Below are 25793 nucleotides of genomic sequence, written 5' to 3' on the forward strand. Positions count from 1 at the left end.
ATTTAGTTTCTTGAACTCATTTGAGTCAACGTTTATTGCAGCTCCGCAACTCGGACCATAACAAACGTAACAACACACTTCCTGTGTGTCCGTCAACTATATCTGTCTGTCGGGAAACTCAAACCCAAATAACAATAGTTCCTATTGTTACTGTCGTATTGACAGTGATGAGCTCTCAAGGATTTCCGACTTAAACGTTCTCACTTTCATTTGACCGTATCAATCCATGGAAGAAACATTTATTCATCATGATGAAATGAGCAAGTTATACAGCAGCCTTTAAAAGAAAAGTCACATCTTTTTTTTCTCCTTGATTCTGGTAAGTTGGACAAGTTGTCAAATCATATTATTACCGTAAATATTGTCAGTTTATGGTAATGTTTTGAACTACCAATGTGCTATGCTTGTGCACCAGTCAGTGAAATGACATTTCTGTATCTGTACACGAGCTCTGTTTTCTTGTATTCTTCTATTTATTGGTGCTAAAATTAGGGTGCGCGTTATAAACGGGTACAATAATTTCCCCTAGATTTTACAAGTAAATTTGGGGTGCGCATTATACACGGGTGCGCCTTATATTCAGGAAATTACGGTAAATGTGGTTGAAGATCAGCGTAATCTTCTTTCTACGGTATGAAGCTGTTTCCAAGACTTTTTTCCTCATCATCGCCTCATTTGTGGAGGGCGGTGTTTTGTTGTGTCTCCTCCTTTTATTGACCTGCTACCTTTATCTCAATCTGCAGCCGCAAACTGGCCTCCCCGTCCAAATATTGGGGCTTGCGTTGCCCCTAAAGTGTGTACTTCGACAGAATCCATTTCATTGCTGGATGCATATTTTGTGATAACACACATAGATAGATACTAAGTCATTCATCCAAAACGAATATGAAGGCAAATACTGTGCGGTATAAGAGCCTTTGTATTGTGGGTGGCTTAATAATATCATATTTCCCCATAATGCTAAAAATAACGTTAAATGCTAACAATCCAATTGTGATTGGAATTAGCAAAACAACAATGTGACAAATATAAAGGGTGCAAGTTTGACGTCAGTGCAGCCTATGGATGAAGATGAAGAGGAAGGGGGGGTCGACTTTGAGATGACATTGAGGCTGTGTAGATGGGAGTTGAGTCTCTGCTTGTTGATGTTAGACAGTCGCACAAGAAGGCAAGGCGGCTGTTGGCCGTGTTGATTCAACCTCCTCTTCTTCTTCATCCTCCTCTTCTTTTTCTCCCTCCTCTTGGTTTTTTCAGCACCGCTTCCCGGCTGGACAGCTCTTGCGCTTTGGACCCCTTGGACGCTGCATGGTCCCTTTAAGGCTTTTAATGGAAGTAAAACCTATTGATGTTCTAAGACATATTGGGAGTTTACAACTTCATCCACAGAAGGAGATATCCACGCAGATTCGGGGCAGACTGCGCATCCTCCTGCACATTCACAACACGTCCACTGTGAGTATACACGCCAGGTGCTGGTATGTGTGTCTGCGTGTGCGTGCGCGTGCATGTGTCCGTGCGCGCGTATGTTTTGAAACGTCAAATGTCTCAATGTAAGATTGTTTTCTTGCTTTTGCGGTTGGCTTGCAAAAAATGCGGGGGTTTTGTGGCGGATATGTGCGTGTGGATGTGTGCGTGTGTCTGCGCGCGTGCATGTGAGTAGCCTACTGTGCGTCTCCACGCTAAATGCAAAAAAAATTAGGGGAAAAAAGAGCAGTATGTCTCGTTTTTGCGTCTGTTGGAAATGTGCAGACATAATCTTGTCAAATGGACAGTCCTGTCATTGTGGTAATAAGTCGAGGTGGACGGCTTGGACCGATGCGTAAGGCTTTTACGCATTGGACATCCTTTTGTCTCCACGGTGTTGTGTCTCCCAGCTGGTGTGAGACCTCTCTGCGTGCACACTTTTGGAGGAAGCGTCAGGAGAATCTGCAGGTGGTAATTGGTGGAAACGTCTTTATTATGATTGCTATATCAGAGGGGTTTGTTTCGGCGCGTTGCGCATGGAATGAATGATAATCGTTAAAGTTTTTCCTCCCATCAATTTTCTAAATTTTTATTTATTTATGCATTCATTCATTTTTTTGTATATTTGTTGTGCACTGTGAAAATAATTAGGCTTTGACCGTCGCTCGTATTCGCGCATGTTGTCTGCGCTCAGTCCAATATGACTTTTTTTTGTGTGTGTGTGTTCGATTTCGATATGAATAGATTTTCTTGTCGTGGCTCTTAATTCACGCCGGCTTGTTTAATGTGTGTTTGAAATGCGCATATCAAGGCAAAGCAGGTTGGCTTAATTAATTGGTTTGATTGCGCCAAAGCAAAAGTGAATTAACCCTTTATAGGGCACTCGTTTAACACAGTGGCTGCCTTTGACGGAGCTAGACGGCCAATCCATTTCGCCTGGGACAGCGGATGATCACTGCCAGCCCTCCCAATCAAAATGGATTGGATGTCTAGCGCCGTCAATGGCACTGAAAGATGAGCACTCACAGTCAATATTCCCAGTTTCAATGAAGTGGAGGTCTATCGTTGTCAATAGCAGGCAATGCGGTAAATACATTTAAATTATCATTATTATTATTATTTTAAATCTACGTTAGAGTGTTTTTATGTGCCATGACCAAAGTGCTTTTTTTTTTTTCATTTGTTTTTATTAACATTTTGCCAATGTATAGATGTATTGATTCATAATTTAAAACAGTATAAAAATACTGTAATGATTACTAATTAAAAAATGCATATGGCGGAAAACACAAACAAGACTGAAAAAGCAGTTTCTGCTCTTGCACTCCTCTTTAAAAGAAACTTGTATTTTATAGGGCTGTCAAACGATTAAAATTTTTAATCGAGTTAATCACAGCTTAAAAATTAATCATCGTAATTAATCGCAATTCAAACCATCTATAAAATATGCCATATTTCTCTGTAAATTATTGTTGGAATGGAAAAATAAGACACAAGACGGATATATACATTCAACATACTGTACATAAGTACTGTATTTGTTTATTATAACAATAAATCAACAAGATGGCATTAGGCCTTAAAAGATAAATGTTAGTACAAGTTATAGAAATTTTATATTAAAACTCCTCTTAATGTTTTCGTTTTAATATAATTTGTAAAATTTTCAATCAAAAAATAAACTAGTAGCTCACCATTGTTGATGTCAATAATTACACAATGCTCATGGTGCATAAAATCAGTCGCACCAAAGCACCAGCAGAGGGCGACAAAACTCCAAAAAACACAAGTAACAAGTGGACATGACCTGCTGTCATTTTAATCTGTTTGAGCGGGGCATGTGCGTTAATTGCGTCAAATATTTTAACGTGATCAATTTTAAAAAATTAATTACCGCCCGTTAACGCGATAATTTTGACAGCCCTAATTTTAAGCCATAACAACTGTTGTGTGTTATAGAACAATATGCCTATATGCTGCCATAGCAGATTCATGGCGCATGAAGCCCCCAATCTATTTTTAATTTGTCCGTTTTACCCTGGAAACCTCCGTTTACAGACGTCGCGCAACCGTTTTTGTTTCAACCCAGCCATAAAACGAAGGTAATTAATTATATTAATTATTCAAAATGTCTATCGTTTTTAGCTTAGAATCATTAATTGATGTCTCATATTTTGGTTAAAAAAAAAAAAAAAAAAACGACTATAAAAAATTATTCACTCACATAAACTTTTAAACAAATTATGTCACAATGAAAAAAATGACGTCTGTAAATAAGTCACGGATATCTACCTCATAACTATCGCTTATTTGTATTTTTTTTTTTGTTACTGTCGCATTTTCTCCGATATGTTAGATGATAAATAATCGATCCAAACAAAAAAATTGGAAAAAAAAAAAAAAAACGTTTAAAGGGGTAAATACATGAAAAATAAAATCTCGACCACTCCTTGATGTCTGCGATTTCTGGATCGCGACCCTTGTTATATTACCTTGTTTCACCCATAAAATCCCCCCAAAAATCCAGCTGTGGCCATTCACAGCTGTGTCTTTTTCATTCCTAAAAAAAAAAAAAAAACAGGTCGCCCCCCATTCTACATTTTCTTAAATTTCACCTTATAAGAGTGTAATGGTATCCAAACTTTAATTTTTAAATGCTGTGAGCAAAAAAACCTTTTTGTTTCTCCTGTTGTACTGAACCCGCACAAAACTGTGACTCCCGTACCAAGGTACGTTCTGAACCATGACTTGTGTGTACCGTCATATCCCAAATATATCATGCGGAAAACACAGACAAGACTGAAAAAGCAGTTTCTGTTCTTGCAGCCCTCTTTAAAATAAACTGCTGTATTTTAAGCCAAAAGAACTGTTGTGTTTTATAGAACAATATGTCTATATCCTGCCATAGCAGATTCATGGCGCATTTAGCCCCCGAACTATTTTCAATTAGTCCGTTTTACCCTGGAAACCTCCGTTTACAGACGTCGCGCAACCGCTTTTGTTTCAACTCAGCCATAAAACGAAGGTAATTAATTATATTTATTATTCAAAATGTCTGTCATTTTTAGTTTGGAATCATTAATTGTCTCATATTTCGTTTTTAAAAAAACAAACTTTAAAAAAATTATTCACTCGCATATTTTAAACTTTTAAATAAATGACGTCACAATGAAAAAAATGGTGTCTGTAAAAAGTCAAGGATATCTACCTCATAACTATCGCTTAATTGCATTTTTTTTTTTTTTTTTGGTTACTGTCGCATTTTCTCCATTATGTTAGATGATAAATAATTGATCCAAAGGAAAATTGAAAAAAAAAAAGTTTAAAAGGGTAAATATATGAAAAAGAAAATCACGACCACTCCTTGATGTCTGCGATTTCTGCATCGCGACCCTTGTTATATTACCATGTTTCACCCATAAAATCCCCAAAAAATCCAGCTGTGGCCATTCACAGCTGTGTCTTGACACTCGGTGATACATGCTATATGGAATTTTTGGATCGGAACAAGGTAGGAACGCGATAATATCTTGTTAAAGTAATGATGTCTGTAATTCTGCTCTCGCGTGCTCTCATCTCCAGGTAGGGTTTCGCTGTTAAAATGTATATATATTTTTTTTCTTTAAATACCCTCCTGTTCAAAATTTTTCCTTCCGCAGAAAATTGAGATTTTAACCTTTCTAATGATGTATCACACATGCATACCGGACAGTTTTGAAATTTGGCCAAACTGAGGGTCTCAGAGCAGAACTTCAAGTCACCTGGGTGTTTTCCGCCATATATTAATAATTCAGATCGTGTTGTTAATCTCACTTTAAAGTAGTAACTAGTTACAGGTACAAATTACTTCTTCCAAAAAGTAACTGAGTTAGTAGCTCAGTTACCTCAACATAAGCGTAATTAGTTACTCAGCAAAGTAACTTGATATTTCATGTTCTACACGTGATTACATGATCCATTCTATAACGTCTTTCATATCATGTATTTTATATTAACTGATTGAATTCAACTGTCTTTTTCATTGAAAAAAACATGTCACACTTTTTACATTTTCATAAATTTCACCTATATAAGAGTGTAATGGTATACTTTAAATTTTAAATGATGTGAGGGGAAAAAAAGCCTTTTTGTTTCTCCTGTTGTACTGAACCCGCACAAAACCGTGACCCCCGTACCGAGGCACGTATACTGAACCGTGACTTTTGTGTATCGTCACACACCTAATATATAGATATATTTTTCAATATACAGGTGAGGCTCTGAATAGGTTCCCTCTTATGTCTTCTATCTATCGCAAGGTTTATGGATATTTCATTCAAGAAAGGTTTAGGGCAAGTGGCTAATTTGGGTAATAAAAAAAACAAACTAATTACTATTACCGTATTGGCCCGAATATAAGACTGCCCTGATTTCAAGACGACCCTCTCTTTTTCAAGACTCAAGTTTGAAAAAAAGACTTTTTGAACACCAAATTATTTTTTATCCAGAAAATATTTACAGTACATCCGAAACAAATTATTATAACAATAAATTTGAGAGAAAAAAAGCATGTTATTTTGCCTCATTCAAATCTTAATATCCGAACATATAAATATGTAAACTAAAGTGCAATCACATTCGTAAATGAATTGCTTCTGGTTTTTGAAATGTAAATAAACCAATCTATTGTGATAAAACAACAAAATTGCAATAACTGCATGAACTGTAACTGTAGTCTTGAAACAAATCTGAATAAGGAAAAACATTGCAATAAAATAAATGCAAACTGGTTAAACTTGAAAGTAGCTGAGATCTCTCATGACAGAACATTGCTTCAATGATATCTGGCGCCATCTAGCGTCGTGAATGGGTATAATGTCTAGACCGCGAAGATAAGACGACCCCTTCTTTTTCAGTCTTATTTAAATGCAAAAAACACCATCTTATATTCGGGCCAATACGGTATATTGTAGCATCTACAAGGACAAAACCCACTTGGTGATGATAATGCATACTGAACAGGAAAACGGTCCAGTATTTTCAATTAATTGTACCCACCTGAAGGCCACGAACTGTATGTGAAGAAAAAAAAAAAAAAAAAAAAGGTGCCCGAGAGTTTAAGATGACCCTCACCACTCTAAATGCTAATGCTAGCAAGAATGCGAATGCTATGCTAACGCTTCGAGCCACCTACCATCGCGTTTCCAACGGCGTCACAACTCCCTTCCCTCCTCCCCTCTGCTCTCTCTGTGTCTCTCAGACATCGCTCACCATTCAAACAAATTGTAGTAACGCACGCCTTCACATTGTCAGGAACGGTAACGGCGCTGCAAAGATGGGAAAATTAATTAATTAGATTACTCACTCCTGACAAAAATAATGCCATTACAACACTGTTTAGATCTGGCGTCCACATATGTCACATCACATTTTGGGTCATGTAGGCCACACTTATATAACAAATCATAATATTGCGGCCTACATGGCCCAAGATATGATGTTCACGTAGTTAAGTTTTTTTATTCCCAAAAACAGTCTCTTTGCCCAAAAGCGCAGGTGCAAAATGTGCATCCGGTAGTCTACGTATGCGTCACGTGAAGTCGTTTAAGCCTGCCTGAAAAATTGGACCGACTGCTCTATACCATATCTGCAGGTTAACGGTGACTGACGATCCGTGTATACGCGGGCTTCTTCTCCACACGCTCGCTCCAAAGATTTGGCGCGAAAACCGCGAAGCTGTTGTCTACGTGGACCGGTGCCGAAGCCTCCCGTCCGACTGCCAGGGCCTGTGCCAAAGCAAGAGACATGGCGACAAACGGCACCAAAACCGATGGCCAAGTAACAGAACTGAATGAGGTGGCCGCCAATAATGACAAGCCTAAATCGCTGGACGTCAAACCTGAAACTAAGAAAAAGGAGTTGCCAGATAGAGAAACATGGGCGGGAAAATTTGATTTTCTCCTGTCATGTGTGGGTTATGCAATTGGACTGGGCAACGTGTGGAGGTTTCCATATCTCTGTGGCAAAAACGGCGGAGGTAAACAATACTTTTCCGGTGGTCCTATACTACAGTCCCTGACAAAAGTCTTGCCGCTTATCCATTTTGTAGAAACAATTGCTAATAACCTGACTTTTAATTATTCAGTTGGTTTCAGAAATGGCTCATATGAACGGTAAGACCCTCCCAAATGATGTTGAATGTAGAAAAATATATTTGTTTCACTGAAAAAAGATTTATCATTTAATGAAGACATAAATGTCAAATTTTGGCAAGACAAAAGTTTTGTCGCCTTCAGAAAGTAGTGTGAAAATTGAACAAAAAATGTACTTCAAATACACAAATATGTTACATAACATAAGCGAATTAAGTAGTGGTGATGTGAGATCCAAATTTAATATTTTGTATGACTTCCATGGGCTTGAAGGACTGCATCCATGCGGTTCGGCAAGGATTCAAACAATTTATTGATGAAGTCATCAGGAACATCAAAGAAAGCAGTCTTGCATGCCTCCCAGAGTTCATCAACATTGTTGGGTTTCGTCTTCCATGCTTCCTCTTTCATCCTGTTCATGTCTGGTGACTGGGCTGGCCAGTCCATGACGATCTTGATTTTCTTTGCCTTGATGAACTTCGAGGTAGAGATTGAAGTATGCGATGGAGCACCATCCTGTTGCAAAAATTGTCCCTTTTTAATGGTTAGGAATGTTAAGAGGCAGCTAAGATTTGTTGATATTTCAGACTATTTATGTTGCCTTCCACCCTACTGATCTCTTGCACACCCCCATACTGGATGTAACCCCAGACCATGATTTTGCCACCACCAAACTTCACTGTTTTCTGAGTGAATCTCAGGTCCATGTGGGCTCCAGTAGGTCTCCTGCAATATCTGCGGCGACTGTGGTGTAATTCAATGGAAGATTCATCTGAAAAATCAACCTTTTGCCATTTTTCCAGCGTCCATCCTTTTGATGGGCTGTCGGCCTTGGCAAATGCCACACGGTTTTTTGATTGTCTGCACCCTGAGACATACATAGTCTGAAATTCTGCAACAGGATGGTGCTCCATCGCATACTTCAATCTCTACATCAAAGTTCCTCAAGGCAAACAAGATCAAGATCGTCCAGGACTGGTCAGCCCAGTCACCAGACATGAACATCATTGAGCATGTCTGAAAGAGGAAGCATGGAAGACGAAACCCAAGAATGTTGATGAACTCTGGGATGCATGCGAGACTTTCTTTGACGTTCCTGATGACTTCATCAATAAATTGTGTAAATCCTTGCCGAAGCCCATGGAAGTCATACAAAATATTAAATTTGGATCTTACAGCACCACTACTTAATTCGCCTTTGTTATGTAACATGTTTTTGTATTTGGATGCCGATCGATCGGATCCGATCACATCATTTTCAAAGTATCGGAATCGGCAAAAAATATTGGACATGCCTTTTTTTAATATACTGTATATATTTTTTTTTTTTTATTAAATAGTTTTTTAATTGTATTTAACGTTACAGACAAAATGTCTTACACTCATCCAGAGTCTTTAGTTTTGGTTTAAAGATAGGTACATTATAACAACAAACATCCTCCCCTGCCATTTATTGTCGCACTCACAAAGTGTGGCACCGAAAAAAACTTGGAACATCGAAGTGACATCATGTAACTTGATTTTAAGCGGACGGGGTTAAGCGTTAAGCGTGAGTTTTATTCATTTTTTTTCTTAATGCATTGCCAAAATGTATATGATCGGGAAAAATTATCGGGAATGATTGGAATTGAACCGGGAGGGGGAAAAAAAGCAATCGGATGGGGAAATATCGGGATCGGCAGATACTCAATCTAAAACGATCGGGATCGGATCGGGAGCAAAAAAACATGATCGGAACAACCCTAATTTGCAGTGCATTTTTGTTCAATTTTTCACACTATTTGACCTTTATGTCTTCATTAAATGATCAATCTTTTTTCAGTGAAATAAATATATTTTTGTACATTCGACATCATTTTGGAGGGTCTTGGTTTCAGAAATGGCTCATATGAAAGCTAATTGAATAATTAAAAGTCAGGTTATTAGCAATTGTTTCTACAAAATGGATAAGCGACAAGACTTTTGTCAGGGACTGTATAGCAAACTTCCACCTCATGATTTCACTTTCATTGACATGCACCGATGCTTGACTTAATGAACTCTTCCATCTCCATTCAGGGGCCTTCTTGATTCCCTATTTTTTGACTTTAATATTTGCTGGAATGCCCTTGTTTCTACTGGAATGCTCCCTGGGTCAATACACCTCAATTGGGGGGCTTGGTGTGTGGAAACTGGCTCCTATGTTTAAAGGTATTGCTCCTCTCCTAGTGCGTGTGCATGATTGCACAGTGCTGGGCAAAGATTTACAATTAAACCTTCATACTCACTGACACACTTACACTCGTGGTGTAGTTCATATTCATATTCACGTGCAAGTGTGTGTGACAGGTGTGGGCCTTGCTGCTGCAGTCCTTTCCTTCTGGCTTAACATTTACTACATTGTAATCATTTCCTGGGCTATATATTACCTGTACAACTCATTCACCGCTGTAAGTACACAAAATGGGGAAAAGATCGTATCAGGTCAAGAAAGCTTTACACGTGACAGGCACAATTTTGTGTGTGTGTGTTTTCTAGGAATTGCCGTGGAGCTCATGCAACAATCCTTGGAACACTGAGAAGTGTTATACAAATTACTCCATTCCAGACACTACTAATCTCACCAGTGCAGTGGTGGAGTTTTGGGAGTAAGATAGCGTCCTCTTGTAGCGCTCCACGAAACCCTGACACGAACAATAGGCCGACAGGCTGTCTAACAATCATCCTGTCGCTCACTCTGATTTATAGGCGCAATGTGCATGAAATGACCGATGGCTTGGAAAAACCAGGCCAACTTCGAGTGCCACTGGCAATAACGTTGGCCATTGCTTGGGTCCTGGTCTACTTCTGCATCTGGAAAGGAGTCGGCTGGACAGGGAAGGTAAGGTGTTCGAAAATGGGGATATAAAGAGCTTGTGCGCCGTGCGAAATTTCAATGAGGAGGGATACGTGACCAGAATGCATTATTAATCAGTCTAATATTGCCTCATACATGATTTAGAATGTAGTAAGTATTGTCAGGATGGATTTCAAAATAAAAAACGGGTAGAAACGATTCGGAGTCAAGTGTGCCCTACAGAGGCTCGTCTAATTCCAAGCCTCCTGACACTATTAGCAGTGCGTGTGGATCCATGATAGGAGGAGCAACAATCAGCCATTGGCCACAATCTGGGTTTGTCGTGCCCTTTCTCTCAAAGCGGTTCGCTTCCCCTCATGGGCCCACAAAGCCAATGTCACATGATTACGGCGAATTAAATTAGCCTTGCTCACAAAACATCATATTTCCTCCGCATGTTTAGCAAATAAATAGCTTGCACGCTATCTTGAATCCACATGGAGAAGAGATGATGAGCACAGTGAGGCTGCAGCAGCTTTGTTTGCTTTCTGGATGCTTTGCTTGCTCTTGAAACATATTACGAAACTAGATTTACTGTATATAATTGATGGTTAGGTCAGAAATGGATGGATGACGGTTATTTTCAAAGGAATGGTTGAATCTCTCTGATATGAAACAGGAGCCCAGAACATTTTTGGCCATTTAGACTACAAAACTGTTGCACAAAGGCAATGCTGACTTCGTAGCTAAACCTCTTATTGATTTTGTCCAGACTGTAGTTGTTGAGGGAGATTTAATTTGTCCCCTTCCGCACACTTTTACAACCATTAAAACTAGGGTTGTTCCGATCATGTTTTTTTGTTCCCGATCTGATCCCGATCGTTTTAGTTTGAGTATCTGCTGATCCCGATATTTCCCGATCGGATAGCTTTTTTTCCCCTCCCGATTCATTTCCAATCATTCCCGATAATTTTTCCCGATCATATACATTTTGGCAATGCATTAAGAAAAAAATGAATAAATCTCGGACGAATATATATATTCAACATACAGTACATACAGTGCCTTGCAAAAGTATTCGGCCCCCTTGAATCTTGCAACCTTTCGCCACATTTCAGGCTTCAAACATAAAGATATGAAATTAAAAATTTTTGTCAAGAATCAACAACAAGTGGGACACAATCGTGAAGTGGAACAACATTTATTGGATAATTTAAACTTTTTTAACAAATAAAAAACTGAAAAGTGGGGCGTGCAATATTATTCGGCCCCTTTACTTTCAGTGCAGCAAACTCACTCCAGAAGTTCAGTGAGGATCTCTGAATGATCCAATGTTGTCCTAAATGACCGATGATGATAAATACAATCCACCTGTGTGTAATCAAGTCTCCGTATAAATGCACCTGCTCTGTGATAGTCTCAGGGTTCTGTTTAAAGTGCAGAGAGCATTATGAAAATCAAGGAACACACCAGGCAGGTCCGAGATACTGTTGTGGAGAAGTTTAAAGCCGGATTTGGATACAAAAAGATTTGCCAAGCTTTAAACATCTCAAGGAGCACTGTGCAAGCCATCATATTGAAATGGAAGGAACATCAGACCACTGCAAATCTACCAAGACCCGGCCGTCCTTCCAAACTTTCTTCTCAAACAAGGAGAAAACTGATCAGAGATGCAGCCAAGAGGCCCATGATCACTCTGGATGAACTGCAGAGATCTACAGCTGAGGTAGGAGAGTCTGTCCATAGGACAACAATCAGTCGTACACTGCACAAATCTGGCCTTTATGGAAGAGTGGCAAGAAGAAAGCCATTTCTCAAAGATATCCATAAAAAGTCTCGTTTAAAGTTTGCCACAAGCCACCTGGGAGACACACCAAACATGTGGAAGAAGGTGCTCTGGTCAGATGAAACCAAAATTGAACTTTTTGGCCACAATGCAAAACGATATGTTTGGCGTAAAAGCAACACAGCTCATCACCCTGAACACACCATCCCCACTGTCAAACATGGTGGTGGCAGCATCATGGTTTGGGCCTGCTTTTCTTCAGCAGGGACAGGGAAGATGGTTAAAATTCACGGGAAGATGGATGCAGCCAAATACAGGAACAAACCTGTTGGTATCTGCACAAGACCTGAGACTGGGACAGAGATTTATCTTCCAACAGGACAATGATCCAAAACATAAAGCCAAATCTACAATGGAATGGTTAAAAAATAAACGTATCCAGGTGTTAGAATGGCCAAGTCAAAGTCCAGACCTGAATCCAATCGAGAATATGTGGAAAGAGCTGAAGACTGCTGTTCACAAACACTCTCCATCCAACCTCACTGAGCTCGAGCTGTTTTGCAAGGAAGAATGGGCAAGAATGTCAGTCTCTCGATGTGCAAAACTGATAGAAACATACCCCAAGCGACTTGCAGCTGTAATTGGAGCAAAAGGTGGCGCTACAAAGTATTAACGCAAGGGGGCCGAATAATATTGCACGCCCCACTTTTCAGTTTTTTATTTGTTAAAAAAGTTTAAATTATCCAATAAATTTTGTTCCACTTCACGATTGTGTCCCACTTGTTGTTGATTCTTGACAAAAAATTAAAATTTTATATCTTTATGTTTGAAGCCTGAAATGTGGCGAAAGGTTGCAAGGTTCAAGGGGGCCGAATACTTTTGCAAGGCACTGTAAGTACTGTATTTGTTTATCTTGACAATAAATCCTCAAGATGGCATTTACATTATTAACATTCTTTCTGTGAGACGGAGCCACGGATAGAAAGACTAATTCTAATTCTTAAAGGATAAATGTGACTTTGTATATTGTGACTAAATATTGCCATCTAGTGTATTTGTTGAGCTTTCAGAAAATGATACTGTAGCCATTTACCTGTTCTGCCCAAATGCATGATGGGAAGTGCAACCATGACTGTGTGTTAAGAAAAAGATCAACTGCTACCTTTCTTCTCCACATTGCTTCCCACGATATTTTTTAATTGTTCAGAGAGGGATTGTACTGCTTTAGCCAATTAAAAAAAGGCTCCAAAGACTGCCAAAATCCACTCTACTCATATTACGCTGCCTTTTAGCTGTATATATATAGGTAAAACGGCGCCATTATAGATTGAACGCGACAATGCGTGAGTGGGTCGTGCAGCACATGCGTTAATTGCATCAAATATTTTAACGAGATTAATTTTAAAAAATTAATTACCGCCGTTAACGCGATAAATTCGATAGCCCTACTTTAAGTCAAAACTAAAGACTCTGGATGAGTGTAAGACATTTTGTCTGTAACGTTAAATACAATTAGAAAACGATTTAATTAAAAAAAAAAATATATATATATATATATTATAAAAAGACATGTCTGATATTTTTTTGCCAATTCCGATACCTTGAAAATTACGTGATTGGACCCGATCGATCGGCATCGACATCTTTAATTAAAACCATTTAAGTCATTTTTACCATTCGTCCTTCAACAAATACCGTATTGGCCCGAATATGAGACAGCCCTGATTATAAGACGACCCCCTCTTTTTCAAGACTCAAGTTTGAAAAAAAAGACTTTTTCAACACCAAATTAATTTTTTCAAACAGGACGCTACGGCTCAGTCCTAGCTAAATAGTGAGCTAAACTCCCAAATGACGATGCTGGACCTCCGTATAATTTGCAGACTTTATTTTGGCCGTCATTATGACACCATAATTTCAAGAGTGAAACTAAAAATAGAAATAATACAAATGAATTTCGTCCTCGATACCAAACTGGTTCGCATCAAGGTAAATAAATGATAATTAGCTGCTATTACAGCAATGACACAATTGGTTAGCATGCGTTCGATAGCATTAGCACATCGTTCAAACAACCACACAAGTGGCTCTAAGTGTCCGATCGCGGGTGGAAAACACGCAACAACAACAGAAAAGATGATACAAACAGGCGTTGCCTCTGTAGAGATATCGTATTGGTCCGAATATAAGACGGCCCTGATTATAAGACGACCCCCTCCTTTTCAAGACTCAAGTTTGAAAAAAGACTATTTGAACACCAAATTATTTTTATACAGAAAATAATTAAAGTAAATCCGAAACAAATGATTATAACAATATATTTGAGAGAAAAAGCATGTTATTTTGCCTCATTCAAATCTTAATATCTGAACATTTAAACATGTAAACTAAAGTGCAATCACATTCGTAAATGAATGGCTGCTGGTTTTTGAAATGTAAATAAACCAATCTATTGTGATAAAACTACAAAATTGCAAAAACTGCATTAACCATCAAAGTGAAGTCTAACTGTTACTGTAGTCTTGATACAAATCTGAATAAGGAAAAACACTGCAATAATATAATGCAAACTGGTTAAACTAAAAAGAGTAGCTGAGATCTGTCATGACAGAACATCCCCTCAATGATATCTGGCGCCATCTAGCGTCGTGAATGGGGAGAGTAGCTGAAATCTGTCATGACAGAACATCGCTTCAATGATATCTGGCGCCATCTAGCGTCGTGAATGGGTATAATGTCTAGACCGTGAATATAAGACAACACCCTCTTTTTCAGTGTTATTTCAATGCAAAAAATACCGTCTTATATTCGGGCCAATACGGTAATAACCCGTCAGTGTGTTGTGTATCACACAGATGATTGTGGGGGGGGGGGGAATTGTTCAAACCAGCCTTGGAGGGGTAAACAACCTTGCACTGATCCGTCTAAACAAGTAATATAAGTGGAGTAAAACTGTTAGAATTTGGTTATATAACAATTTTATAACAAACTACAACATACAAACAATGAGTATCAATAGTGTCGTAATTATTTTCATTCAGCTCTTTAACTCTTTGGCTACCATTTTTGGCAATAGACATCCAATCCATTTGGACTGGGAACCCCATTCCAAATAGATTGAACGTCTATTACCGTTAATTGGTGGCATTAATATCAATATCTTTTAATAACTACCACAACACATACTCTGTGACCTGGGCTGGTATCAATCAAAGTGGTTTGGGTGGAATTGTAACTCACAAACAACAATAAACTCTCTAAATTCTATAAGTACAGCCCGTTTTATGGTTGCTATAATCTCCCCTTCCACTTTAAAATGAGCAAATCCGTAGCTTGCTTGGCTGGGAATAAAAAATGCATCCCTTCATGAGGCGGGCTATCAAACTCATCGACAGAAAGCCGCGCTCTTTACTTCCTGAAATGCTGCTATGTCAGCACATTTAAATTTGATCACGCTGAAAGCACGTTGCTAGGCTGCCACTAGTGTGAAAAGGCCTTAAGAGCCCTGACGCCAGTACTCACTTTTACATTTACCTACAGATATGTTAATACTCTCTTTATTTGTACTCTCCGCTTTTACCACATTCTAAAGAACCATTGTGCTTGCTACGTATTTTGTATCCATGAATCATAAAAGCTGTGTGTCATTGATTGCAATCTATAAAATCCATGTTTTACAATTTATGTAGGAAGTCTGATTTAATGTTCATGTTTTCTTGTTCAACAAATAACATCCTCATGTAGATGGATAAGAACGTGTTTTGAGTTTATTCATTTAAGATATATACATGTAAACATGCAAGATTATAGCTAGTGAATTTCCGTCTTTAGCCTTTTCAAAAGGTTGAAGATAAGATCAATAAGACAACAGTAAAAACAGTAACGCAACAGTAAAATCAGGAGTTGCTTAAATCAAGTTACAAGGGTAAAATGTGCCGTCAAAAATTCAATAAGACAGAAAATAAGGAAGTTTAGGAATTGTTGTGGCAACAGGATTGTTCTTTCGGGAGCCACGGTTTAAGATGTTTAGTAAAATAGGTCAGAGACCGGAATTTGCATTGGCTCGTATTTGCACGTATTGTATTCAGTATTGAATTCTGGGTAAGGGATGCATGTACAGAAAAAGTGCGTTGACTAAAGGCACTCTTTCTAAAAGCAAGGCAGTCTTCACGAGATCCAGCTCTTGTTGACCTATTGGGATATTTCCCCCTACAAATTCTTGCAGTGGGGGAGGTGCTTTGCCATGGAAAATGTTATGGCTTCGGTGTATTTAACAGTATTGTCCCAGTTTAAGCACTCTTGTTTAGGGCTGCAGCTATCGATTATAGTAATCGATTAATCTATCAACTAGTTAGCTCGAATAATCGGATTAGGAACATTTAATGTGTTGAAAAATACATTTTTGGAGATCTAAAACAAAGGCTTGCCAAGATTGCACTTTCAAAAGAGCATTAAATGTGAATACATAAATTTATTAAAAAAATAATAAAATTACCAAATGTTTCTTCAAATTATGCAGAATTGCACTTTCATGAACATATTAAAATATCTGAGCTTGGCCTCAAACAGAAGTGCAACAAAAGAACAATTGGCTAATTAGCATAGCAAAAGCCTGCTAGCTTAAATGATATAAAATGCAGCTCTTAAATCGTTCAAACACAAAAACTGCTAAATTTACCTTCAAACTAAATTACAAATGCGTAAAAAAAACATTACCTCAAACAAAAACTTACCTGATATTGCTCTTAACAGGGAGCAGCTACATTCAGCTATGTGAAATGAGTTATGTCATATTCACTGTTGTCACTAAAGGGCAGTGTATCCACCCAAATCAATACAACTAAATGCAAACACTTTCAAACATACCATTACAACGCCACGATAATCAAACGAATCTTCCAAGCAGAAAAATTTGATTCAAAGCTATTTTTAATCGAATTACTCGACTTAATCAATTAATTGTTGCAGGACTACTCATCTTTTTTTTTTTTAATCTATATCTATTAATAAAATGTATAATTAATATCAACAGATTCTGTTCAGCACCAACGAATTGGACTGATTATCCACTCCAATTAATTAAGTTTTTTTTAAGTCATCTTGTTTTCATTAGCTAATTATGGTTATGGAAAAATATGTATGTGGAAATTATTTATTCACATTAATTTTAATTGTTGGGGTTCTTGGTGGGCACTTTAGGGTTTTTTGACCAACTATATAGACTGTTAAGTCTTAGCTGCTGTCTATGAATTTCTTCTTTTTCTTATAAAACGTAGTTTGCCAGCCGTCATGAAGAACAAAGAAATCAAAAATTATTTACATTTGAAAGTCTGAAATCAGAGGATATGGAATTACATTTTGTGTCAATAAGCTTTCTGGTAGGAATTAGTGTTTCACGGACTTCGTCTAGCCGTCAGAAATTGTTCAATATTTAATTAACTGGATACTTGTGCTTTTCTGTCATTGTATTTTACCCCAGCCACTTTGGCAGCTTGTTTTTTTTTTTTTTAATTATATGGCCAAAATGGAGAGAAGCAATTATCATTTGCTTTTAAAGTTCCCCTACACCTGAATAACGTGCCAGCCCCTCCACTTCTATATTGTTAATGGTGTTTTTTCTCTCCGGGCCAAAACCTATTGAAACTGCATCAACATAATTTCTGCCATTTGTCATCCATCAACAATCAGTTACGAATTAAATCAAATTGTAAATGAAGAGTAACTGATTACTGTTTGAATGAAACTGCCTAATTCTGAGCCATCTTAAAAGAGATGAGAATGTGATGCGGCCAGCCCTGCTGATTACTGCTTCGCATTTTTCAGGTTGTTTATTTCTCAGCTACATATCCCTACTTTATGCTCTTCATTCTCTTCATTCGTGGAGTGACCCTTCCTGGGGCAGTAGATGGAATTCTGTTCTACATCACCCCAGATTTTGAAAAGCTCAAAGAATCTGAGGTAATGACAAGCTAGAGCCATCTATAACTGCGCAAATGGACGTGGCTATTGGTTCTCACTATCTGTGCTCTTCTTGTTAGGTATGGCTGGATGCAGCAACCCAAATCTTTTTTTCCTACGGCTTGGGATTGGGGTCACTGATAGCTCTCGGAAGCTACAACCCTTTCAATAATAATGTTTACAGGTGAGACCGGCAACATTGGCGAAAGCAAATGTCAACAAGTGTGGTTTGATGTCAGTGGATAAGAACAATACAAGACAGTTTCTGGCTGTTAGTTTGTGTACCGAAGGAAAATAAAACAGGACTGCTATGTGTGCTCTCCCCGAACAGCATGGCAGTGTGTCACATTAATAATCAATTTTGTTGGTTTCAAACAGATGCTCCATTTTTGAATGTATTACGTGTGGAATCTATTCAGTCCACATACAAAATGTGAATTTTCTCTACTTGCTTTCCCTAGAGACTCCATTATTGTGTGCTGCATCAATTCATGCACCAGCATGTTTGCTGGCTTTGTAATCTTTTCCATTGTTGGCTTCATGGCAAACGTAACAAAGAAGGAAATTGCAGACGTTGCAGCGTCAGGTAACTAGCATGTTGGAAAGGTACACCACCAATGGTGCCACTTTATTAAAAAGTTCTTTTTATCATCACTTTTTGCATGAGAATTGATGAGATGGAATTATGCCATTTTGGTGTCCAGGTCCCGGCTTAGCTTTTCTGGCATACCCAGAGGCTGTAACCCAGTTGCCTGTATCTCCACTGTGGGCTATTCTGTTCTTCTCCATGCTGCTCATGCTGGGGATAGACAGTCAGGTAAGTGCGCTCAGCAGCAATCTGCTCATGGACTGACCTAAATAGTCAAATAGAGGTACCGTATCACATGGCGGCACCCTCCTGCTTGCTACATGATAAGCATATCATTTGCTTTTGCATGGATAGAACAGAGTTTTCACATTAGTTGTCAAGGTCTTTTAATGTAACTTTCCCACCTCTGCGTGCCTGCGGGTTTCACTGCCCGTGATTTCCTTGTTTGTTTGGTTTTCCACCTTTTGTGATCTCACAGTTCAAATGAGGCAACAGAATAGCATAGAAATGATGATATTGCATATCTAAGCCTATTCTATAAACATGCTCCAAGAAGTGAATTTTTGCATCATTTACAAAATTGCATTAGGGTTTCTCTGAGACAGTTTCCGGCACTGTGCACCATTGGCGGAGTTTGACTTTTGGGGCGGGGGGGGGCGCAACATGTTTAGGACCCCGAAACGTAGTGTTAGCAATAAAATTAACTTACAAGAATATTTATAAAAATAATAATAACAATGAGCATATTTTGTGTCCCATCATTCTTGAGGGGAATTCTAAATCAGGCTGCTTCGGCAATACTTTTCGCCAAGATCGTCATCCATTGGATAGGGTACGCCCGCCAGTGTCGTGCCAATGTAGTTACCACAGTCAAAATTGTATCCCCTCAGCGGAGCCATATGGAGGTAGATTAGTGTCTTTATTATTCAACCCACAAAAAAGTTGCTTCAATAAAAATATATATTTTCAATCAAAAAAAGTCGCTTCAATCAAAAAAAATGTGTTTGAATGCAAAAATAAATTTGAAACACAAAAAAATGCATGTGAAAGCTATTTTTCTTTGATGGATTTTTTTGGGGGGATTGGAGCAACTTTTTTTGACTGAAGTAATGTTAATATGTGTTTGGGACACATTTTGGCTAGGACGTTTTTGTCTATATTATTCAATCAAAAAATAAGTTGCTTCAAAAAATATATTTATTCTCAAAAAGAAAAATCACCAATAAAAAAAAAGACAAATTTAAATCATATAAAACGTTTTTGAATGAGAAAAAATATTTGAGATTGAAAAATTTGCATTTGAACACTTAATTTTTCATTGAAAAAGCTTTCTTTGATTGAAGCAATCCTTTTTGTGTTTGGGCCATTTATGGACAAAAAAGTTCAAGCTTCATTCATAAAAAAAAAAAAAAATCAAAGAAAAAAATCATTTGAAAAATGAAATTTCCCTCCCCTAATTTTATTTTTTAATTTTATGCAAGGCAAATGACCATCTAAGGTGTTAGTCACATGATCTGTTTGAAAAGTAATTTTGACCCAATAAAAAATATATTTTTTTGTTCATTTCATTCATTTTTGTTGCAGTTTTATTGCTTTACAACTTTTATATATATATAAGAAAGTCAATTTTATGCAATGACACTTTTCAGCCACCAGGGAGGGCCTGGCCCTCCTGCCCCTCCCCCTTAAAATCCGCTTATGCTATGCACTTGTCACTGTCATTTGTCGTCTTTACTAGGCCTGAAAACCAAATATGTCAGATTTGAAAAAGGTCCATGTTACAAATGAAATACAAACACTGGAATGGGATTTAGTAGATGCAAAGGGTAATCAAATCTCAATTAGCAGTACAGTACAAATACACAGCAAGGTTGAATTATTTCACATAGTGGGCTTTCTCATTTATCTCTGTGCCTTCTGTTCTTGTCCTTCAGTTCTGCACTGTGGAGGGCTTCATTACTGCTTTAGTGGATGAATTTCCCAGAGTGCTTCGAGGTAGACGAGAGATTTTCATCGCAGTTGTCTGCCTGGTGTCTTATGTGATCGGCCTTTCAAACATCACACAGGTACAGCAGGCTGCTTTCGCTCTAAACCGCTATCATGTGATATCACACTGAAATTGTATAACTACCTTTCTCTGTCGCCAGGGTGGGATTTATGTGTTCAAACTGTTTGACTACTATTCTGCCAGTGGAATGTGTCTGCTCTTCTTGGTCTTTTTTGAATGCATCTCCATATCCTGGTGCTACGGTGCGTATCTCTTGAGTCACTTAAGACCAAGGGTGAAAGTGGGCGGGAACGGTCAGGAACACAGTTCCGGTATAAGATTCAGGGCTGGAATGCTGTTCTGGTACACGGTGCTTTGATTCAGAAAATATGACGGCAACTGTCAAAACGCTATGTAAAAAAAAAAAAATGCTAAGTTGCCACACATGCATTTCATCTCCAAGAAGAAAACAATCTACCAACATCAGGTTTGCATACAGAAGTGTTAACAAAAAGCATAATAAAGTGCTTGAATAGCGTAATCCGTTTCCACCGATATTTATTACTTATTTTATTCCACGGACGGCATGGAGGTTTTCCCAGCTGCTGCAGTTATCTGAGTCCGACGATGATGAGTCACGTCAATGTGCGAATGCACGCAGCAAAGCAAAACGTCTGGACTCATTTATCCGTTTAATTGGCTGACATACTGACATTTGATCAGCAGAGATAGTTAGCTCTGATTGGTTCAAATCTGCATGTTTTCTGGAACAGCAAAAAAAAAAGTTTGTTGAACTGATGCGACAAAAAAAAGGGCAATGCAACAGAAAATGGATCAAACTTTAAGAGCAGGCAAAGAGTTGAGGCTTATTTATCATATTTAGTTTTATTTGCTCTGATGGGGAGGTTCAGAACATTTTAGCTGTCAATGTGCACTTTTGACTTATATTTGTTCATTATGTTAGGCTACTTATTCATTTCCTTATGATTTAAAAAAGTCAATGTTTGCGCGATCTACAAAATATATTCCATTTCACTCTCAATAAAATAAGTCATTTGTAGTTATTTTTCCTGAATGTATGTTACTTTTGTCTTTATTATTTAAAAAAAAAAAAAAAAAAAAGTAAAAGTAAATGTTTACATTAACTTCTATTTTAATATACATCTTATGTTCTTAAGTAGTTAAAATTCAGATTTGCCATTTCGTCATTTATTATGTGAGGAAATAAGGGAAAATAAAAATTAGGAGGTTGGGGATTTTGCTGTTTTTGTTAACTTTTATTTTGCAAATCATTGAAAAAATACCATTTTGAATGAAAGTCAGTTTTTGTACAGTATGTGTTTGTAGAAATAGTTGTGCCAAAACAGTTTTCTTTGCATTTCAGTAGTTTTAGGAGGTTTGACCCCCCTCCACACACACACACACACAAAAGAATAAATATATAAATAAATAAATATTTCTGGCTCAGTGGCGACCTTCACTTCTGGGAGTTCCGGCAAGAAATTCTAGCCACTTCCCCCCCAGCTTAAGACATTCATTCAGCAACATTTTAAGTTGAAGGACACATGGAAAAGAATAAATTTGACCCCCAAGAAGCATCACCCTTAAAAGTCAAGGTCATGAGTGCTCATTTGTCACCTTGTCACCCTCATCATCATGCACAGCAAACCTGGAACAAATTGAATTACCGGAAGATTGTGAACGGCAATTTTTCACTGTCCAATTATTTGTCTGGCAGGTGTGAACAAGTTCTATGACAACATCCAGGAGATGATCGGCTACAAGCCTTGTCTGTGGTGGAAGCTTTGCTGGGTGGTGTTCACCCCCCTCATTGTTGCTGTGCGTGAGATCCGTACACTTGATGTGACAAATGAAACAACCTAAAAAGTCAATATTAGCTGCCCGCCGCCAGAAGTCATTGGTGTGTGATGCATAAAGCATCTCATGTCTCCCACAGGGGGTGTTCTTGTTCAGTGCCGTACAAATGGTTCCTCTCACAATGGGAGACTATGTGTTCCCAGGCTGGGGTCAGGGAGTGGGCTGGCTCATGGCACTGTCCTCAATGGTTCTCATTCCAGGATACATGCTGTATATGTATCTTGGCCTCAAGGGCACCTACAAAGAGGTATAAGGATTTTGGAGTTTATTTATGTAACGGTTCTACTACGGTTTGTAACTAGTGTGCGTTTCTCTGCCAGCGACTTCGGATAATGCTTCAGCCTCCGGCCGTTGTTAGGCGACCACAGGAAAACGGACCTGAGCAGCAGGTGGAAACCAACACTGCCAACCTATCCAGCCCCGCCAATCCAGCTAACCCAACCAGCCCGACTGATCCGGTCCCCGCAAACCCGGCTCCAGTGAATGCCACCAGCCCAGTAGCCCCCGCGAACCCGGCTCCGCCACCCACCAATCCTCCGGCTGCTGCTGCTAGTCCTGTGAACCCAGCAACGAGTCCCACCATCGTGACCACCATCACCACAACCGCCACCACCGTGGCCAGTCTGGCCAACCCTGCGACAACAACAGTCAGTCTAACAAGTCCTCCACCGAACCCGCCTATTCCAATGGAGCCTGTTAACCCTCCAAACCCAGCAAGTGTGACCTCTAACCTGACCACTGCCGAGGCCAACGTGTAGACATCAAAGAAACCCTCTTGGAGCATGTAGACAAAAGAGAACATTACAAAGGACTTCCAAGATTTTAATTGATTCACCTACCTCCGAGGGCAATACCTGATCGAAACAGATTTTCCAAACATATTTCATTTTCTTGCATTTTCAAGCCAACGATCGATCTGTTGGTTCACATTCCGAAAATATCAAAGACTGTTAGTGTGCACCGATACTACCATAAATCAGAGTATTAAAAAAAATAAAATAAACATACTGTGTAATACTGTGAGAAAAGAAAACAACTAAATAGAGATTTAGACTAGCAATTTGTTGAATATCTTCATGAATCGAGTAAATACCTGTGTGAATATAGTAGATGAAGTAGTGAACAAAATTGACATCGCTGACAGCAGCAAGGGCAATGTCAATTTTATCGTGGATGTTTACTAAATCTCACACAGTTGTGTCTTTTCCAAAACGTTGCACTCTGTAAGACAAACTGAAGACCAGAGCGCAGTTGAGAAGTTTGTGAGAAAGCACAATGCCAATAAGAAGTTAATGTTTAGAAGTCAGCTGGTGCAATCCAGTCATGTCTTGTGTGAGAGAGACTGTTATTTTTTTCCTTCCTTTTTTCAGTAAAAAAAAGAAAAAAAAATCTTTTATGTGATGGAAACATTTTTAGAATTATTTTTAGGAGGTTTTATACTCTATGTTGTCGATGTGATGGAGGACCAAAATCAATAGGCAGACACAAGCAAAAAAAATATATATATATGCCATTTCGGTATCTGGTTGGCAGAAGCACAGGGTACGAAAAGGTACAAAAAAATTACAGATAAAAAAAGCACAGGGTTAGAAGAAAGTGATTTATGAACATTGACTATCCCTTAATCTTGACGGTCAGTCCTGTTTACGATTTGCATGCTTTCCTCAGGAAAATCGTGAAAATTGTCTGAAATTCCTGACAAAAAAAAAAATGATGGCCTTAAGCCAAAACAACAGTTTCAACCTTGCCATAGTCTGTTTACATGACTGGGCGCAACAACAACAAAAACGACCACATCGTGCGCTAGCACAAGAACCTGGACCAACTCTGTGTTTGAGTCATGACTTTTCTGTATGTGTATCGATCAATTATAGTTTGATCAATATGTATTCAGCAATACATATGTAGATGTATAAGTACAGGCCAGTAAGCAAGAGGTCTGTCTCTGTTTATGTTGTCTTTGCTTTATTTGTGAAAAGCACAAAGCTTTAATTTGCCCAGACTTTTACCATAGCGTGTTAGCACAATGCTAGTTAGCTTCTGCGGCAGCTACTGAGATAAAAGTATCGGGTCTGGAAAGTAACAGGTTTACAGTGAAAAGCTAAACAACTGAGCGAAAAGGTGAAATGGCTACAGTTCATGTCCTGTGAATTTTTATTTATTTGTAAAAAGTTACTCTACCACAGTTTTCTCTGGAACTTTGTTGTAAATCCGTACTGTGTAAACATGTAACTGTGAATGTCTGTAATACATTGGAAATTATTGTCTAAATGTTGAAAAAAAAAATGGAGTTGCTGTTTTCTGCAATAATATTTTGGTCACAGAAGCTAAAGCACATATCTGACAGAAATATAGGAAATGACGAAATGACAATGAAGATACCGATGATTATATTAAAAAAGAAAATAGAAACTATGTCTAGTAAAACAATATTGTTTTGTATATTTTTAACTGTCTCACTGCCTAATGTAAAACATTATATAGACATGATATGTATTTAAATGGTGTCAAATGATAAAGCACGATTGTTATGTTCTACAAACAGAAAAAGAATGAAAAAAATAAAGAGTTATAGAAAATATATGGACAATGTGTGCTAAGTAGCAGTCCCGTGATTTCTCAACACTGCTATCAGGAAGCCAAATGAACTGCTGAATACTGCAGTAATTGGCCAATGTTCCATCTCGTGATGTTGAAAGTCTTTCTATTGCATAGGTGATCACATTTGAGGAAATGTGAAACAAATAAAAGCACAATAAGGCATTAAATGAAAACAAAATCTGTTGAGTATGGGTCTTTTTTTGTAGAAACGAGGAAATTGTGTTTTGAAATCCAATCAAGCTTAATTTAACCTTGGTAGCAAATATGGCAATGGGGAAAAAAACTCAAAAGGAGAAAAATGTGTGCTTTGGCCAGTGTTGTCACGGATTACTTTAAAAAGTAATTTAATTACTGATTACTGATTACACCTAAAAAAAGTAATCTAGTTACTTTACTGATTACTTTATTATCAAAGTAACTAAGTTACTTTAAAAGTAATTTATCAGTTACTTTTTACCATTTGTTTTTTCTTTTGCTGCCTCAACATAAAAATAATAAAAATGTAATCGCGTGTAATTGAGTTTTTCACATAAGGCAAAATTCTGAACTTCCCCTTTGAAATAAAGACCTATCCGTTAAAATGT

The 25793-nt window shown here is 38.1% G+C and overlaps 1 protein-coding gene across 2 annotated transcripts; it reads left to right on the top strand.

The window, feature by feature from the left end:
- Positions 1-1074: 1074 nt before the first annotated feature.
- LOC130908232 (sodium- and chloride-dependent GABA transporter 1-like) lies at positions 1075-25387 on the top strand. Of its 2 annotated transcripts, none has more exons than XM_057823712.1 (15): positions 1075-1452; positions 7097-7480; positions 9654-9785; positions 9924-10024; positions 10113-10222; positions 10323-10455; positions 18020-18154; positions 18235-18338; positions 18616-18740; positions 18859-18971; positions 20678-20809; positions 20891-20993; positions 22469-22569; positions 22688-22855; positions 22929-25387. In XM_057823712.1, the coding sequence occupies exons 2-15, from the start codon at positions 7249-7251 to the stop codon at positions 23364-23366; spliced, it is 2127 nt and encodes a 708-aa protein (XP_057679695.1). In that variant the 5' UTR covers positions 1075-1452; positions 7097-7248; the 3' UTR covers positions 23367-25387. The 2 variants fall into 2 exon arrangements, with proteins under 2 accessions (XP_057679695.1, XP_057679696.1); XM_057823713.1 differs by lacking the exon at positions 1075-1452 and adding an exon at positions 1513-1932.
- Positions 25388-25793: the final 406 nt, after the last annotated feature.

Source organism: Corythoichthys intestinalis, chromosome 2 (genome assembly GCF_030265065.1).
Source record: "Corythoichthys intestinalis isolate RoL2023-P3 chromosome 2, ASM3026506v1, whole genome shotgun sequence".
Lineage (NCBI taxonomy): Eukaryota > Metazoa > Chordata > Actinopteri > Syngnathiformes > Syngnathidae > Corythoichthys > Corythoichthys intestinalis.